The sequence below is a fragment of the Ixodes scapularis genome, unplaced genomic scaffold, assembly GCF_016920785.2.
Source record: "Ixodes scapularis isolate PalLabHiFi unplaced genomic scaffold, ASM1692078v2 PGA_scaffold2__306_contigs__length_199485367, whole genome shotgun sequence".
NCBI classification, from domain to species: Eukaryota; Metazoa; Arthropoda; class Arachnida; order Ixodida; family Ixodidae; genus Ixodes; species Ixodes scapularis.
In genome coordinates this window covers 164128542-164143128 of record NW_024609857.1, presented here as the reverse complement: position 1 = coordinate 164143128, position 14587 = coordinate 164128542, and the positions used below count along the sequence as shown (strand labels likewise).

The window sequence follows — 14587 nt, the reverse complement described above, 5'->3', positions numbered from 1 at the left end:
GTTCGACCACAACAGACGCCGCGATTTGATGGTGACCAACCAATCGGCGCCAAAAAAGCATCGTCATGGCGCTTTTCCTACATCCGAGTTTGCACTCACGGAGAAAACTAAACACGCGCCGGGAATGCGTCGGGATTCTGCGATTTGTATCTGAGCCTCATTGGTTTAGCCGGTTATAGTAAACCAAGAAAGAGAAGAAGCGGCATGACGATGCACTTTTGGCACTGCCTGATTAGCTCTATTAGAACATGGCTTCGCCTTTGGTCGGACTTTATGTGAAACAAAGTATAGACCTGCGCAAAAAATCGCCTTCTGCGCGCTGCCATCCTTGTCTGCTGGGCTGTGGAACGCCTTCTGAGCATGCGCGGTTGCTCTACTGTGCGGTACATCGGACGCTGCGCATGCGTCCACAACTCAGTGACTCGGCATTTTTCGCCAAGGGTGATAAGCGATGCAAAGGTGTATGGGCTGCAATTACATGGATGCGACAGTAGCGCACTGAATTGAGAGGGAACAAATCACACGCTTCCCGTTCCCCTCCTTCTTCCTCTTCTATATGCCAATAAGAATCGTCGGTTTTACCTATATCTCGATTCGATGCCCTGCGGTCGCGTCCATGTATCCGAGCCTCTAGATCTTTCCAGCTCTTATGGCACAGGCGAAAAAGGCTGAGTCACTGGGCTTTCGATGCAAGCGCGGAGTGTCATTATGCGGTGCGCAAGTTCGCCTGCTTCGTTGCAGGCGTAGCTGTGATGTCATAACGCCGAGCTCTTATTGGGTGGTTTAACAAATTGTGGGTAGGCCTCAAGGCGCCTATAATTGAGGTCCCACTATCCTTTCAATCAAAGCCAATCAAAACTCGGCGTTGTTCTGACGTTACCGCAACTCCTGTGCTGGAAGCAGACAACTTTCTCTCCTCATTCGTGCAGAGATCAGATATTGGGATGCGTGTACGTTTATCCAGCCAAGAACTTAGTCTGGCTCAACAGGCGACTTGTCTCCTAGCTGCAGATGAAAAATGTTGCCAGTACAGTACAACCGCTAGCCTGGGGGGTTTTTAACGTGCATCACGCGGTAGTGATACACGACCGCACGCCGGTACGATGCTCATCCAGATCAAAACGGGCAGGGGTGGGGTATTTAACCCAGAATCCCTGGTATCTGCAGCGCAAGCTTTGGCTCCACGTTGGTAGAAAGCTACTGTACAAGCTCAGAGCACCTTCCACAGCCCAGTAGACAAAGATGGCAGTGCGCAGAAGGCGATTATTGGAAATGGTCTATAGTTCAAAGACTTACAATCTACAACCTCCGGGCCACGTCCTGCCAGCGAGGTTTCTGCATCTGAGCCGAGGTTGTCATCAAAGAAGGACGCCGGATTTAGTAGCAGACTGAGTAATCCGTCGCTTTTGGGAAGGTCAAAACTAAACAGTTACTTTGACTTCATCTTGGGCATTGTACCGGCGCATAACCCGGCACTTTTTGAAGACTCATTCTTGATCGAGCAGAATGCAATTCCTAGAAAGTATCTACTCAGCGGCCACAAATATAGAATTGTAACCAAGGTGGAAGAAGAAAGTGAGGTGTCCTAAAGGGGCCCTGCAATCCTATTAGGCGTCTACCTTTTTTGCGGTTTCCACGTCTCTTGGGGTTCGGGCAAGCCAGCGGGCAGAGAGAGAGTAATTAAATATCAGTGCGTTATATTTTAACCAGACGACGCGGAAACCTCCTGCTCCTACGGGAGCGCCCCGTGGTGTCGAACGCGCGCGGCATGTGACAAAATCGTGACGTTGTTGGTCCCGGTCAGCCGAGGAGAGAGCTGCCCGGGAACGGGGCAGTTCTCTCTCCTCGGCCTCACCTTTCCCCGTCTTCCCTTCCCTCCTCGCATTGCTCAGTCACCGCGGCAAGGGGAATCTTCTGGCGCGGGAAAAGGGGGTACAGAGGACCAAGGACGTCATTTTTGCTTCTTTTTTTTTTGTAATTTTATTATGCTTATAACTTTTAATATAAAGCGAATTTTGAGCAAGGACAGAGGTCACTAAGTTACTACGTTCAGTGCGCTCAGGCTTAGTGCAAATTAAGAAAAACAGTGAAAAAGTTTTTGAAGGGCCCTTTTAACGCCGCTGCCTCGTCAAGGGTTAAGATGTCGTTGTTGTTGGCCTGTGGAAGTGTTGACGCATACCCAAGGAGGATAAGTGTAGCTACAGTGGCCTAAAATGGGGTAGTGGGCTCACTGCGCCCGCTTAATAACGCGCTTCACGTCTAAATTGAGAGGTGGTGCTCCGGTCAACTCCTCCTGAAGCTTTCCCGCGCACTTCTGCGATCACGTGCGTATCAGCGCGTATACTGGTTTTGATGTTTATTTAGTCAGATAGGTATGAAGATTCGGAATAATCGTAGGAATTGCGTCGACCGAAAGCATTGCCTTCCCACTCTGAACGTGTAGCTTTTTTTTTTTTTTTTTCAAAATCAGAATTTTTATTGATTACTGAATCAGAGAAAGGAGTCAAAAATAAGCAACTGCGTTACGTATAAGACACCGAAACATTCGTGTCCCAGACTATCTCCTTGAACTGATAGCCGCGCATAATATAAAGCGCAGATGTCCCGGTGACTTGTGGCGCAAGCACACGTAAGCCTTCGTAACGTGATATAGCCTAAGAAAGCGGGGATGTGTGAATCAGCCTTAAAACGGTGCTTTGTGAACCAGCCTCAAACACCGAAGCCGAACGCAAACACACGCGGTCGGCTTCGTGTGTTTGCAGGACGCTTCAGGATGGATGGATGGATGGATGTCGGCTGTCCTTCTGTCTTTCTCTCACTTACTGTTTAATTTTTTTTTTCATTTCATTTATTATTCCTTAAAGGCCCGAAGGCATTACAGAGGGGAGTGGGTGGTTAAGACATAAAAGTAACATAGTTAAGTGATGAAAGAAAAAAAAAACACGCGCTACGCAACATCTGTTAAAAAGTTGGTAATAACATTTTTTAAAAAGAACAGCGTTAGTTATTGAGACTATATGTGCCGGAAGGCGATTCCAATCAATGGAGGTCTAGATAGAAAAGAGGAATTAAAAGTGGACGTGCTACAATGGTGAATCCCTACCTTTGGGTCATGGTCTACACGTGGTGATATGTACGATGGTTCTAAAAACAATGCTTGGCGGAGAGCGGGCTTAGAGTAATAAATCTTGTGAAATAAACGTAGCTGAGATATTTTTCTTCGGAAAGAGAGATCAAGCAAAGAGAGGGACAATTTCATGGACGTTACACTGGCTGTACGATGATAGTTCGAAAGTATGAAACGGGCAGAACGATTCTGAATAGAATCGACAGCTGATGCGAGGGTGATACCGGGGGTGATACGCCAGTTGTAAGTAGCGCTCTATCCTGTCTCTACGTTCTTCCTCCCTTGTGTTAATTTTGCTCTAATTTTACCAAGATGTATCTAACCGACCGGATGATCTTAATCTTAATTATCCTCTTTGAATTAGGCGGTGAGAGGAGGAGGGGACAGCAGCGCCCCCGTCGGCCTCCGAAAAAACCAACATAGGCTACGTTTGCATGGATGCGACAGCAGCGCATCGGATCCAGTTAGCGAATCGGATCCACTTCAACCACTAAGTTTACATGGATTCGGATCGACCAGCAGCGGCACCTCGTGTCGAAGGATAACAACGCAAACCTCGTGATTTTCAGATTGTTTCCGAGGTGTCCGGTTTGCCTAGCGGCATGCAACGCAAAGCTCCCGTAATCCCTCGCTCGAGCACTCGATTCGATCCGCTAGCGCAGTGGTTCTCAAATGGGGGTCCGCGGACCCTTTGGGGTCCGCGAAGGCATTCTAGGGGTCCGCAAAGCTCCTCTTTTTTTTTCAGATTGAGAAGAAACGTTCCAATTTTTGGGTGAGTTTTCTCTTGTATATGTAAATAAGAGAAGTCTACTTTACACCAGCCCCTAGTTCTAATCATTTACTCAATCATTGTCATAAATTAACCTATATTTTCCCCCTCCCCTCACCACGAACGGGGTCCGCCGTCACCTCCACCGATCCACAATGGGTCCGCGAAACAACAACAGTTGAGAACCACTGCGCTAGCGTATACATGGAGAGTCTCGATTCGGATTGACCATCTCAAACCACCCCGTCCCAGCGGATCGGATCGAATCCAATCCGATCCGATATGAGTTGTTTACATGGACCGATTCGATTCGCTAACTGGATCGGATGCGCTGCAGTCGCATCCATGTAAACGTAGCCATAGACCGCTTCACCCCGAAGCATGAGCGAGTCAGGGCCGGTGAGCTCACTACCCCATTCTAGGCTACTCTAGTGTCGCAGTGGTTCACTCGCGTTTCTGACAAAACGCCGCGAGATGGAGCAGCATGTAAAGGGCCGACGAGAGCCAATTGAGGAGCCGCACATATTTTCGCACACATTTACAATGTCGCACGGCGCGCGCCTGCGCTAAGGCCCCGGACCGATACCACGAAGTATTTAAAGCCCGCGATCGTCCTCCGCTTCCTCCATTGGGCGTCGTCAGAGTCGTATCGTGCGAGCTCAGAAATTTGACCCGAAATCGATGCCGAGCGTCTTTCGACGCGTTGATTGGTTACGAAGCCCAAGCGAACGCTGACGCAACATTCGCGTCCAATCTGTGTCTTCGCTCGATTTCGCTGTGACGATGCCATAATTCTGGTGCACAGGCTTCGATGAGAATCTAGATGGTGCTCCCTAAAACCAACACATCAAGTGGCTTTGGGTCTTTCAGAGAAAAATTGGTGGGATATGCCTAAAACCCGAGCAAACCTTTTACACTTTGACTGGCTGTGCCTCCTGGCAAAACGCCCTTAGGGAGCCGTCGGCGCAGCCCTGTATATTTAAAATAGAACAAACGTTGCTCATTTGAAGTTGAGTGTATGCTCGACTGCCCGCGCAGCGGTTGTGACTTCAATTTTGTGCAAAGGAGGCCGTTTTTTACCGTCAGCGACGTTCTTGGCCGCCGTACTACACCGCAGCCGTACGGCAGCAGAGGCGGCGGCGACCTAGGGCGACCATATCCAGGGCCGTATATGGGGAGGGTCTGTCCAGAAGGTGCGGCGACGGAGGCTCTGGAGGTGAGGAAAGTGAAGGAGAAGGATGAGAGTGCCGAAGGAGAGAGAAAGAAAGGAGGGAACAGAGAGGACACGACCTCCATTTTGACGCAACGGGCTTTCGGCGCAGAGCACTGTTGAGGCTAAGTGCCGTCAGTATGGGCCGACCTCTTTTTCGCCTGAATAAACGTTTATGGTCAAACGTCGAGGAAACTTTATCCGCTGGCTTTTGAACCCACCGAGGGATAACACTATTTTTTTTTTTTTTTGTCGGAGCCTGCGAAATAAAAGGAAAGAACCGAAATTTTAGGTGTCGGTCCTATGCATCCCACAGGGCGAATAAATGAGAATGTCAGCCTTCCACGCTCAGCTGGTAGCAGCCGGGAGTTAACGCGCATGCGCTCGTGCTTCTCGCTCTGCGTTTTGGTCTGACTGTTTCAAGCGGGAGGAGGGTGTTACACCGGAGAGTTCATAAATTGGCGACCCTCAACAAATATACGGCTCTGACCCTATTAAAACAGCGGTGCCTGGTGGCAAAATCTTGTACTGGCGACGACGGCGGCGACTCCTGGCTTTGCTTCTGTTCTTCCAGGCACTGAAGGAATAATAGGAGGCACTGACTGGCCTTGTTTAGACACCACTTTCTTCTTCAACCATGATTGCGGCCGACCTTTTTTTTTTAATAATATTCTAGCCGGATTTCATCTTTGTGCATGTACCCGAAATACAAGCATCCATTAGTGTGAGTCGTCACAGCTCACTGCAATAAGCGCCGCTGGATTGTTTTAAATGTACAAATGCACGCTTCCTTTACTTCCATATAGCTGCTGGCTATGGCCTCCTCTCTATTGCTATTGCCTTCGTATCCGGAACCTTCAAGTCCCTTGTTCAGGTAAGCCACCGGACCCGTTAGAGGGAGGAAGACAGGGGGGGAGGGAAGAAAGGAAAATCAGGCAAAGCTTTTTTATTTTTTTTTTTTTTTTTACGAGCTATTTTTACGGTTGTACTTTTTGTTTGAACTTGTGCGATTGTAGCGACTACTTTTGCCTTCATGTTTTTCCTCCTGTCTCAGAATTATCAACCAATTTCAGCTCCTTTCCTTCAGCAACCCGATCGCAGGTTTTGCGCGAGTCAATGCAGGGTTGCAGCAGTATACCCCTAGATGGTTGCAAGACCGTTGCGCAGGAGGTGAATTCAGGGCACATAGTGGGGACGAGTACTGCGTCATCGTAGGGTGGCGACTTGTGTTGACTTACTCAGGACCCGAGTGCTAACCGAACGCTGACGCCACCCACCTGTTTAGTTTGTTCCCCACGTTGGCTTCATTTAGTTCACACTTACATTTCAGCACTACGACCTTCATATTAGGAAGTGTTGGCTGCAGGCATTTGGTGGAAGCGCGGTAGAAGCTGACGCGATGGAGGAGAAGTTACGCTGTAATGTCGGGCGTTTGGCTTGTACAAAGGGCACTCAAGTCCCGAGGTCTACTAATTTATTTATGAAAAAGTGCATGTATCAAGAAGACGAAACTTCGTCACTTGTGACCCCGTAGGTCTGTGCATTTTGTGCAACGTCGAAACCTAGCTGGTCTCGACGAAGTATATCGAGACCAGCTAGGGTTCCTATTCACCACATTCGGTGGGAGTTGATACCGCGAGGGCGCCACAGTATTTGGTGCCCCAGTAAATTTCCGGTAGTGTATTTATTTATTTTTCAGCAACGCACAGCGGTCGGGTGAGAAGAGTTTCCTTCAGACAAGTTTCTGTAGTATGTTTGTAAGAACATTAGTGCATTCTACAAAGTAGTGCAAATAACGAAAGGAGGAGAGACAAATGGAGAAGAAGAGGAAAACCGGAAGCGCGCAGGGGTCCGCCAATAGGGGGTGGTAGTGAGCTTGTTTGCAAACAAACATCGGTGAAGATGAGTCTAGAGCCCCTGGAATCGACAAACGCAATGATGGAGAGGGTTGAATACTCGACCACGAAGATTGTCTTTCATGTTCGTATAAACAAAATGGTGCTAAACGCAATGTCAGGGATCTAGAAAACCTGAAGAACCAGTTAAAAGTTGTATTCTCGAAGAATTATTTAAAAAAAAGAAAACGTGTTGCTAATGAGGTTGATCATCCCCGTAATTAAAGGTCTCGGCTACGGACGTTTTCGATTCTTCTTTCTCCGATGCAGAAATATTTAATTTGTTCTCCATAAAATCCTTGTATATAATGAAGCCGTAACCGTTGTTCTCTTTGGGATGCGCTGCAATTAGAGAAGACACATTCACTGTCCCAGACCATGGGCGCCACTATAAATTTTTCACTGGCGGTAACGCCAAACGTCATCGGCGAATGAGAGACGCAATGTTTCCGCTGATAAGACTGACTTCCGGTTTCAGTATTGAAAACCGGCATTAAGGTCATGATTATTTGAAACAAGATGAAATTTAGTCACCATTTGTGCCGTTACTAGGCAACCAATATTGGTCATGAATGACAGCTGATGATGTGATGATGCGACGAAAGACTGACGAAAAATAACCGTTTAATGGAGCGCATTTGTGTCCCCCCCCCCTTCTCCCAAGAATATAAGAAGGCTAGTGTCGCAGGCGTCGATGTCGGCGTAACAGCAGTATCGAACGTTGGGGCGAGACTGACTCCGGCTCGCCACATGGAGTCCCTTATGTGAGTACACGTGTGGGCTTCTGGAACAATCGGCGTAAAAAGTTCGGCGCGTAGGACATTCGGATGTCTAAGAAGCCAACAGGGTTCTTGAATTTACAAAAAAAAAAACGCGACACAGAATTAACAAGAAGGTGCGTCCGCTTCCAGGTATCGAATGCGTGGGAGCCAAGCACGATAACGACTAGGCCACGGACGCGCTTGCTCAGAGACACGCGTGACATGACTCCCCCTTTAAGAAAAGCATCGTCTCACTATGTGCACGAAAACGAAACAGAATCCGCCCCCCCCCCCCCTCCCCGCCCCTAAAAAAAGTATAAACTACGGAGGTTGGCAAAACACGGTCTTAGGGAGCGTAGTACGGGATCACAGTTCAAAGCCTTATAGAGCGTAGTACGGCTTGAGGCGCACGACGTGATCGACTTCAAATCATGGTGGGCGGCGCGATAATGTTCTTTTTTGTCGATCATCAACTCGTACTGCAAGTCTCCCAGGCGGCGGAGTACATTGTAGTATTCCAAATTAGCGCTTCGGCAGTTTCTCGCTTAGATTGCGTCGTCATATCGGGGTCAAGACCCACACACGGTCTCCAGGTTTGAAGCGAACGTTGATCCGACGAAGGTTGTACCGGGAAGCGTTGACCTGTTGTTGATCTTAAATTCGAAGTCTGGCAAGCTGACGGACGTCTGCTGCACGTTGAGAAACAACGTGGGCGTCTTCGCTGCCGTCGTCACCCGGTTTGTGTAGGAGCATTGAGTCGAGCGTAGTTATCACCTTTCGGCCATAGCGGAAACGGTGTCACACCTGTGGTCTCTCACAACGCCGTGTTGTAGGCAAACATGACGTAGGGTGACACCTCGTCCCACGTGTTGTGCTCTACGTCGACATACTTGGGGATCCTGTCTGCGATAATTTTGTTCAGCGGTTCTGCTATTCTATTTGTTTGCGGATGGTACGCAGTGGTTCGGTGGTGGCTGGTGCTACTGAGACAAAGAATCTTTCGCGTCAGCTGGTACATACATTAATGATGATCCATGGTCGGTAATAAGGACTTCGTGAGCGCTGTGTCGGAGGACGACGGACACGATAAAAACTTGGCGACTTCAACAGCCGTACTTGATGGAATGGAAAAGCTTTTGTCTCGGTGTACCCTGTAAGATAATCGGTCGCGACGACTATCTATCGGTTTCCTTGAGTCCAGGGCTGGAACTGTCCAAGTAAATTCATTCTGATCTGCTGAAATGGGCAGATGGCGGCGCAATTGGCTGAAGAAGTGCTGCCATTGTCGCCGGTGGTTTCTTCCGTCGTTGACACTCGCGGCAAGATCGGGTGTAGTGATGAACTGTCATCGCAAGCTTGGGCCAGAAGTAGTTCTCGCGTACCCTGGCAAGAGACGTGCTCTAGCCAAAATGTTCCGCCGTCGGGTCATTGTGTCAGGCTTGAAATATATCTTCTCGAAGACTGGAAGAATCACCAGCAGCCACGCCATGTTGCTGTCGCTGAAGTTTTTGTAGAGCACACCTTGTCGAATTGAGAAGGTTGGCTGTGTTCGTATAAAAACGCGGGGAACCGCACTTTCTTGTCCTTCTGGGGGCTCGATGAGTCCTCGCAGTTCAGGATCATCTCTTTGTAAAGCTGGCATGTCACTGATATCTAGTGCGCCGAAGAAAGACTCGTCGTCGTCGTCTTCAGTGCAAGCAGGACCGGCCTCGACGGGGTTCCTTTACAGAAAATCGTCGTCACTGCGCTTTCGGTCGGACTTGTACACCACGGTAAGGTCAGTGATATGTTTCGCTAAGCGAAGAGGAAGAAAAAGTCGAAAACGAGCTTCCATCGCGCGCTCGGAAAAAGACAATTTCTAATTTTCTACCGACGTCATGAACAGTGGCGGACCTTCAGTTTAGACTTGTAAATAAATGCTTGTCTTTATCAGGAAGAATGTATCAAATTGGCGACGAGCGAAGTTAGGCAAACCTCGAAGATGGACGATTACGGCATTCATGAACGCATTTCGGAGTATAACCCTGGAGGTAATTGGAATTCGTGGCTCGAACGCTTAGAATTCTGTTTTCAAGCAAAGGACATAACCTGCCCCGGGAAGAAATGAGCAGTGCGACTGACATCGTGCGGCGAAACAACCTTTGACATCGTACTTGCTTGCGTCGAAAATACCTTCGGAAATCGAATTTGAGGAAATCTTTAAACGCCTCAACGATCATTTTGACCTAACCTAGCGGAACTGGGGGGCTATGTTGCACGTTTTGGACTCCCAGGAGACTAGGGAGAAGGAAGTGACGTCAACGACACAGCAAACGCAGATTGGATGTTGACAGAAGAAAACAAAATCAAGATCCAATCTGAATTTGCTGCGTTGTAGACGTCACTTCCTTCTCCCTAGTCTCCTAAGAGTCCAAAACGTGCAACATAGCCCCCCTGCTCAGCCGTTTCAAGTTCCACCAAAGAAATCAAGCGCCTACAGAGACCATTTCTGAGGACGTCACGCTCTCCGAAAGATAGCAGTACACTGTAACTTCGGAACGGTGACAAACATCAGGGCCACAACCGCAACCACGGTGACGCCCGCGACAAGTGCCTGAGCTTCTGGGACTACGCCAGAAAGTTCGTCAAGTGAGGAGGCACAGGCGGTCCAAACGCCACAAACGTCGCGAACTCCGGCGGCCGTTCCTTCTACGGTACTACCGCTAGAGATCATGCTACGCCATCGATTCATCTGTGGCATTGAGGACACGCACCTTCAGCAGCGCCTGTTAGTCGAGTGGAACATCACTTTCGACCGAGCCTACACGATGGCCTTGGCGACGGAGTCTACCACCAGCCAGCAACGCGCGTTGCTGGCTGGTGGTAGACTCCGTCGCCAAGGCCATCGTGTAGGCTCGGTCGAATTGAGAAGGTTGGCTTGCTAACTTGTATTTGCAAATACAAGTTAGCAAGGAAGGCAAGGTATAGAACTCCACTGCAGTGAAATCCGCAAAAGATAACAAGCCAGCGAAGACACCCTGGTTTCGCTGTACAAGGATGCACTCACCGGATAACTGCAAGCACATCAAGACAATATGCAAATTTTGCCACAAGAAGGGACATTCGGAAGAGGCGTGTTTCAAACGTAAGGCCAAATTCCAAGAGACTGCAATAAGTCGTACGCATCACGTGACAGAACCGGAACACGAGACGCATGGCCACCTGTTCATTGTTAACAGCGTTACACAGAGAGACTCCTCGCAGGTCATCGTGGAACTTCTCGTAAATGGTTGACCTCTCAGCATGAAGGTGGACTCCGGAGCTTCACTTACAATAATCAGCTCCGACACTTATGAACATCTTTGGCAGGGACGGCCGCCTAAGCTCGATCATTGTGACCTCTCTTGAGCGTCTGGGGGGGGGGGGGGGGGGGGGGAGGGGAGACCGCATGCACCTGGCTGGGAAGTTGCCAGTCAATGTACGATTCAAGGAAAAAGAAGCTCGTTTGAAACTCTACGTAGATAATGGAAAGGGAGCAAGTCTTCTTGGTCGAGACTGATTTTTCCTGCGTTGAACATCAAGGTGTCGGGAGTATAGGAAGTGTCTCCAAAAACCTGGAAGATCTTCTGACGAAACATAAACAAGTGCTCGAGGGACAGCTCGACGGTCATGTCGGCGAACCGATACACATAGACCTACGACAAGGTACATCTCCGAAATTCTTGAGGTGTCGGCCAGTTCCCCTTGCTCTGCGTACCGCAGTACATGATGAGCTGAACAAGCTACAAGCGCAGAACATTTTGGAGCCTGTGAAATCGTCGTCCTGGGCAACACCGTTAGTGATCGTCCGCAAAAAGAACGGTTCACTACGGTTATGTGGAGATTACCGGTGCACGGTCAACCCCGCACTTAAGCCAAACGCATATCCACTTCCCACGGCACTGGTCTTGCTGTCCATTGTACGAGCAGGGAAGATCTTCTCCAAAATAGACCTCCAGCAAGCGTATCACCAATTGCGCGTCGACGAGATCACGGCGGAGCTACTGTCTGTGACAACAACGATGGGGCCCCTCCGCGTAAAACGAGTTCTTTACGGAATTCCGGTAGCGCCTCTGCTGTTCCAACAGTTTATGAATACGCTGTTGGCAGGTCCTGAAGGCACCGGAGCATACCTGTATGACAATATGGTCATAGGGTAAATCGAAGAACAACGTCTACAGCGTTTGGAGGCCGTTCTTTAACGCCTCTAGGAAGCTGGACTCCGCGACTTTCAAATTAAACTCAAACTAAATGTAGTTCAAGGTTCCAGCGATATAATTTCTAGGTTACCACGTTGACGACAAGGGCGTCAGACCAACATTCGAAAAAGTGAAGGCCATCACCGAAGCACCGGAACCGAGCAACAAAAAGTAACTGCAAGCCTTCCTGGGCATACTGAGCTCTTACAGTCGCTTTCTGCAGGACAGAGCATATACTGCCGAAAGGTTGCATCGACTCCTTGACAAGGATGCCAGGTGGTGCTGGGGCGATAAACAGCGCATGGCGTTCAGACAGCTCAAGACACTCCTGAGCTCAGCACAAGTGCTTGCAGCTTATGACGACAAACGACAAGTTGTTTTTTCTTGCGACGCCTCGCCCTACGGCGTTGGGGCAGTATTGTCGCAGGTGAACGACGAAGGAGCGGAAGTTCCAATTGCCTATGCGTCCAGAACACTGGGCAAAAGTGAACGGAACTATTCACAACTGGACAAGGAAGGACTAGCCATAATCTTTGGCACAATGCACTTCAATCGGTACATCGCCGGGCGACACGTGACTGTGTACACCGATCACAAGCCCCTCCTGATATCAATGAGCCAAGGTTGGCAGATCCCTGCAATGCTTTCACCCCGCATGACCCGGTGGGGCCTTCTACTTGGGGGCTATGACTACGATTTGTGCTACCGGAAAGGCACGTCACGTCAAAATACAGATGCACTCATGCATGGTGGAAAATGCGCCTAAAACCACGAACAAAGAAAGAAGCACACAGGACGAGGCGTACGCCTCGCCTGTGTGCTCCTCGTCCTGTGTGCCTCATCCTGTGTGCTTCTTTCTTTGTCCATGTTTTAGGCGTATTTTCCACCATGCATAAGTACCAGCTAGCCCAACTCGCAGTTTCAACTCACTCAGCCGTTTGCCGTTGCCAAGTAAGAAGGACCAAGCTGCACCTCCAGGGGATATACTTCTCCTGAAAGCTATAGAGTGTCCACCACTGACAGGTCAACAGAGAGCACGCCTAACCAAAAAGGACCCGACTTTTTCGACGATCTGCCAAGGTTTACAAGACAGTACCACCTCAAACTGGACCGTAGACGAGTTCACGCCATACATGCGTCGGGAACACGAGTTGGCAACACACAATGGCTATGTAACTTGGGGAGCACGTGTAGTTATTTCGCGAGCGGCTCACGAGCGAGCTCTGAAAACGCTGCACGCCAATCATCCAGGTATTGTTGCTATGAAAAGCACTGCCCGAAGCCATTTCTGGTGGCCGAGAGTAAACGCAGACATCGAAGCCACCGCACCTGCGTGTCCGACTTGTCAACAACATCATTGCTTCAGGCCGACAGTACCAGCACCTGATTGGTCATCTGCTACCCGACCCTGGGAAACCATCCACATTGACTTTGCCGGACAAATTCAAAGAGTTTCATATCTGATCGTCGTCGACGCGTACTCTAAGTGGCTGGAAGTCAAGCCGGTGCAATCTACAACGTCCGTGCGCGTCATCGATGCTTTGCGCACTGTAATGGCAACTTTTCGAGTATTAGGGATCCTTATCTCTGACAACGCACCGAATTTTCTTTCAAATGAAATGAACGAGTTTTTTTTTTTTTTTTTCAAACAACGGCATTAAACACTATACAAGCGCGCCATACCACCCGGCAACTAACGGTCAAGCAGTACGGATAGTGGGCGAAACACAGAACGCTCTCTTAAAGCTTACAGAGGGAACAGTGCAACGCAGGATCGCCTGGTTCCTGTACCGACAACATACGACAATCTCATCTGCCACGAAGAAGACACCCGCCGAGGCAATGTTCGGTCAACGAATTTCCACACTTCTCGAACTCATGAGGCAATGGGCAACTGGAAACAAAGATCGAGAATTTCCTACAAATGGAGTGACGGAAGATTATTCTACATAACAACCCGTCGATATAAGAAACTTTAGTGGAAGTCCGGCATGGATTCCTGCAGTAAGAGTGAAACCTATTGGGATTCGCTCATTCCAAACAAAGACAGCGGACTCAAAACTTCAGCGTCGACATGTGGATCACATTCGCCACCAACGAGAGAACACAGAAGCTGTGGACGTGGAAACATCTATGTTCATAGCGTACCCGAACGTCGAGATCACTAACGAAGCACCAGCGGTAAAGCCACTGGAAGCACAGGAAGGCCACGGAGCCTCCATGGACAATAGTACGGACGTTCAGGCGGACATCGGCCGCAGAACTAGAACTAGATGCGGTTGCAATATCAAACAGTCAGCACATTTGAATTACTTTCTGTTTCACATTAACCCAGAAGGCGGAAATAGATACGTATCGCTAAGCCAAGAGGAAGAGAAAGTCAAAAACGAGCTTCCATCGCGCGCTCAGAAAAAGAACATTCCTACCGACGCCATGATCAGTGGCGGACCATAAGTTTAGACTTGTAAATAAACGCGTGTCGTTATCGGGGAAAATGTATCAGCCAGGCTCCTGCAGTCCTAGACTTCACCGGGCGAGGCGTACTGAGGGTCCTTCAGATTCGCGAGCCAGCAGAGCGTGTGGTGGTCTGTAACCAGTTGGAACGGAC

The 14587-nt window shown here is 49.2% G+C and overlaps 1 protein-coding gene across 1 annotated transcript in view; it reads left to right on the top strand.

The window, feature by feature from the left end:
• The window catches only part of LOC120838063 (sodium-coupled monocarboxylate transporter 1-like), a 167116-nt gene that overhangs the window by 73823 nt on the left and 78706 nt on the right, over positions 1-14587 (top strand). Inside the window, exon 11 of the mRNA XM_040207804.2 lies at positions 5913-5980. Within this exon, the coding sequence (XP_040063738.2) occupies positions 5913-5980 (68 nt within the window). The remainder of the gene's footprint in view (positions 1-5912; positions 5981-14587) is intronic.